The sequence below is a fragment of the Chaetodon auriga genome, chromosome 18 (assembly GCF_051107435.1).
Source record: "Chaetodon auriga isolate fChaAug3 chromosome 18, fChaAug3.hap1, whole genome shotgun sequence".
Classification (NCBI taxonomy): Eukaryota; Metazoa; Chordata; class Actinopteri; order Chaetodontiformes; family Chaetodontidae; genus Chaetodon; species Chaetodon auriga.
Window position 1 is genome coordinate 4,065,547 of NC_135091.1, and position 4,722 is coordinate 4,070,268.

Below are 4,722 nucleotides of genomic sequence, written 5' to 3' on the forward strand. Positions count from 1 at the left end.
CCTGTGTTTTCATTCACACGGCTTCCCTCTGCTTCGTCCTCAGGAATCACTTCAGGAGACGCAGCCGAACACACAACACAGGTAAGATCCCAGCTTTCGTACAACTTCACTTGAAAAGACGGTTCGTTTCCCCTCTTGTTGCAGATGTTGGCCTGAGATTAGGACTGAATAAATCAGAAGAAATAACTTCACTCTAACAGAGCTCTTAGTTTTTCTTCTGTGGTGATGATTCCCGCAGTGGAAAAGCAGCCCTGAAGGAGTAAACCCAAGGGACGCTGCAGCTTTAAATGGACATAATTGAGTGTCAATGATCACCACATCAGCTGCAGAGTAACTAATGCAGGCAATCAGCGAGCTCGCACATGCTCTCCCCCTAAAACAGAAATCAAAAACCTGAGAGAGAGAAAGGCTTTCCCATCAGCAGCCTCAGCTGTGCGTCCGTCACGCTCCCACGCTCACTTCACTTCTCATTTCTCCTCTGGTTGCAGCCCGCTGGAGCCTGCGCTGAGGAATTATCTGCTGTCAGGACCTGCCCGGGACGCCGCCTCGCCAACAGGGACCGGAGCTGGACGGGGGAGCTGAGCCATGCTGTCCGCCGCCATTCAGATCCTGGCGTTCGCCCTGGCGCTCCTGGGCGTCCTCGGCACCACCGTGGCCACTCTGCTGCCCAACTGGAAGGTGAGCATCAATGCCTGGTCCAGCATCATGACCCCCATCTCGCAGATGCAGGGGCTGTGGATGGACTGCGTCTGGTACAGCTCCGGCGTCTTCAGCTGTACCATGAAGAACTCAATGCTGTCGCTGCCGGCGTATCTGCAGACCACACGGGCCGCCATGGTTCTGTCCTGCATATTGGCATTGTTTGGACTCTGCCTCGCCTCCCTGGGGCTCAAATGTACCCGTTGGGGGGGCAGCCGCCGAGCGAAGGGGCACACGGCCATCGCTGCAGGGGGCTGCTTCATCCTGGCCAGCTTTCTCTGTCTGGTCCCTGCATCCTGGTTCACCAACGAAGTCATCACCGCTTTCCTGACCACGGACCTGCCTGACAGCAGTAAATATCAGCCTGGAGGAGCTCTGTGCGTGACGTTTATCTCCGCTGGCTTCCTCCTGGCTGGAGGGGTAATTTTTTGTTTTTCGTGTCCCGGAAAGAGAACAGGACGACCGGACAATACCTCCTCCGCTGACCCTGACAGACTTCTAATGTACCTTGATGAGCAGCGGCGGCAGCAGCTGCAGACGGAGCTCGTGCAGCCGAAAAACAGGCAAAAGACGGTTCAGCTGCAGATGGACAAAGTGAAGCAGGAGAAACCTCCTCAGGAGAAACCTGAACAGAATAAGGAGCAGAAACTCTACTCATCTCCTTCCAAACTCCCTCAAAAAGACATTAAGGACAGCTACAGCCTCCAGGAGTATGTTTAATCCTCACAGCCGACAAATGAAATGTGGAGTTTTCAGCTGACGCTGTCTGGCTCATAGAAAGGGGGAGGTGGGCTGGGGGAGGTGTGTTTGAGGGGGAATAATCACCAAATGTACTACCGAATGTCTCAGAAACGAGACCAAAAGCAGAGCAGGAGCTCTGTGAGGAAAGAGGTGCTTAAAAACTGCACAGGCACCAAACGCTGTAAATCCTTTAAAAACTGCCTGCAAACTACCACAGATTTCCCATACCAAAGGTCTGAAGGCAAAAAAACAGAGCTGAACCTGCTGATCATGAAAAAAATCTGAGCTCTGCCTGATACTGAAAGCCATCATTTTCCAGCTGTAGATGTCGTCTGCCTTCTGAGATTAAGTAGTGCTCCAGCAGGGCCGGCCCAAAGTCTGTGGACAGGACTTAACCTCACAAACCAAACACAGAACACAGTCAAATTTAAACATTATCTGTATCTTAGACATTTATTTTAGGGAAAAAAAATATGTGTAAAAAGTACAGAAAGGCTGACGATATGTTTTAACATATGCAAATGCTCCAGAAAAAGTTGGAGCTGGTTGCACCTGCCATTCAGAAATACTTACACCCAGTGACAGCCAGGTGTAAACGCTACGAACGTTAGCTTGCTAATACTTATGACCCGTTTAGACTGAAGACAGAAGAGTGAAAGAGGTGGTTGATACATCTGACTGACAATGGATCAAAATGCTGATCACCAATGATGTAAACTGATGAGATCACAATTTACAAAATAATAAAATATACCTCAGATTACAAAACATTATGCTCATAGTGTCAGACTGCCTTACTATACAGTGTTGGTTAGCTTAGCATAATCAGATATAGCCCAACCTGATTTCGTCAATCACTGATTTAAAACAAGCTAGCTGTTCCTTTAAACTAGTATTTATTTATTTTATTTTATTTTATTTTATTTTATCTTATTATTTTTTGAGTTCTATGACTTTTTATTTTTTAATTTCATTTTTCCTTTTTTATTTTTATGATTTTTTATTTATTTTTTGAGTTTCATGATTTTTTATTTATTCATTTTTTGAGTTTTATAAATCATGTACAAAATCATAAAGGACACCAAAGAAAAACCAGAGCCTAGTGCACATCATATGTAAAAGAAGTAAATTGTAAAACATGTCGTGTAACACTTGTTAAAATGCTAATCACATAGTGCATCTAAAATCATGACTAAAAACGAGCACAGAAACCCAACAACAGTTCACATATTACTTGGGGTCTGCTGGTGGCCGAAGTCACTTCAGTCTCGGTCTTGTGGACCGATGGAAATGGAAAATAAAAACCTGTAAATTTCAAACAACACTTCTGCTTCAGAGCTTTCATGGAAGGTAGACAAATAAAAAGTGAAAGAAAAAAAGCATACAAAGGTACTCTCCCTGGTTTTGTCATTGCTCTTTTCAAACCCAAAAACTGAAATTAAAGAAATCATACAAAGGAAAACATAAAGTGCATACTGTGTGTCAGCCTGAGGGCTTCTTCATTAGTCACCCAAGGTTAAAAAAAATCAAATCAAAATGCAAATTCAATTCATTTCAATTCAATTTGCTTTCATTTATATGTGCCAAATCACAACGGAAGCTGTCAGGAACACACTCTTTAACCTACAGAGACCCAACAATTATAAAACAGAAATGATGTTTTTTCCTTTCTAAAATGTTCTGAAGACTTTTCTTACAGCTCTGTTAAGCAGCGCAACAAAATAATGGAGAGTATCTTCAATAAGAACACAACAGAGAAACCCGTCAGTGGTTCACCTTGTTTCAAGGCCGCCTGGTGGTTAATGTCACCTGTCATGTCCGCTTTGGGCCGGCTCTCTAATGAATGTCTGGAAAACCTTCTCGAGCTTCAGTGCATGCTCTCCGTGCTTTAGATGCTGCTTGCAGCCTGACTTTAGTGAAAGCTGCTGTCGTAGACTGTGCCTGAAGCAACAAAAACATTGTTGATCGTTTGAAACTGTCGTCAAGGATTCAAACGAGTCCAGATCCAAAGCATCAAAATGATGGCGTCCGCTCCGTCTTTTCCCTGCAGTCCAGGGGGAGCCCAGAGGTGCAGACCAGCATGCAGAGAGGTAATGATGCTCTTTGCTTTCCCATTATCCTCTCACCACGGTTGGATGCACACTGCACACACACCCCTCCACCATCCTCCTTCAGCTGTATGAAAAGGACATCCAGTCATTTCCAGGATGTAACTTAAAGCCTAATGGAGACTGGACAGTCCACAGTATTGTGTGCATTTGGTGGGTGCTTGTCCTCTAATCTAAGGTGAGCCGTCAATCCAACATGCCAATGCTTCTTGGACATAAAAAGGACAGAAACCGCTGAGCTCAACACCCACACTGCCTCTGAGGAAAAGCTTCAACCAGCAACAAGGAAAAGAACATGGAGAAGAGAAAACTACAGAACAGTACTACAGTCGCCTGTAACAGACCAACCAAACACCAACGCTACAGAGCACCTGTGTTGTGTTTTCCGTGTTTTTAGCAGCCACCATAGAGGAGGGTTCAGTGAAAGGTATTCAGTTGGTTGCATTCTGCCATCTCACCACTAGATGTCTCTAAATTCTACACACTGGTCCTTTAAAAGGTGTGACAGGCCTTATCATTGAATTTAATCTGTATCAATACATGGTGCAATTATGGTTCATATTTTATGTCATGATAGGCCTGAGGACCAAGGATAAAAAAAATCAAACCAAAATGCAAATTCAGTTCATTTCGATTCAATTTGGTTTCATTAATATGTGCCAAATCACAACAGAAGCTGTCAGGAACACACTCTTTAATCTACAGAGACCCAACAATTATAAAACAGAAATGATGTTTTCTCTAAAATGTCCTGAAGACATTTCTATCAGTTCTGTTGAGCAGCGCAACAGAGTCTGAGTGATGTTTTAAATCGACAGTCAGCTAATGAGATAGGCCTTTTCATTGAATTTAATCTGTATCAATACATGGTGCAATTATGATTCATATTTTATGTCATGATCGTCTCTGTTGAATACACTGTGAGCCATACTTTAAGAGTAGCCTTCAAAATGTTTGAAAACACAGGCCTATACCTGCACGGCAACCTGTTCACATGCTGATAGCTGTTATATTTATTTTCTTGTATTTATTTACCATGACCATAATTTTATTACTTTATCTCTTTGATAGGCCTGTTAACCAGTTGTGAACTGTGAGGTACGAGAGCTAAACCTGCAACTAACAACACAAATTATGTTTCCTTCCCCACGGTGGCTGTGACCTCAGTCTGAAC

At 43.8% G+C, this 4,722-nt stretch overlaps 1 protein-coding gene across 1 annotated transcript; it reads left to right on the top strand.

The window, feature by feature from the left end:
* The first annotated feature begins 585 nt into the window (after positions 1-585).
* Positions 586-1,825, top strand: LOC143336530 (claudin-20-like). Its single transcript, XM_076756756.1, has one exon. The coding sequence runs from the start codon at positions 586-588 to the stop codon at positions 1,417-1,419; it is 834 nt and encodes a 277-aa protein (XP_076612871.1). The 3' UTR covers positions 1,420-1,825.
* The last annotated feature ends 2,897 nt before the right edge of the window (positions 1,826-4,722 follow it).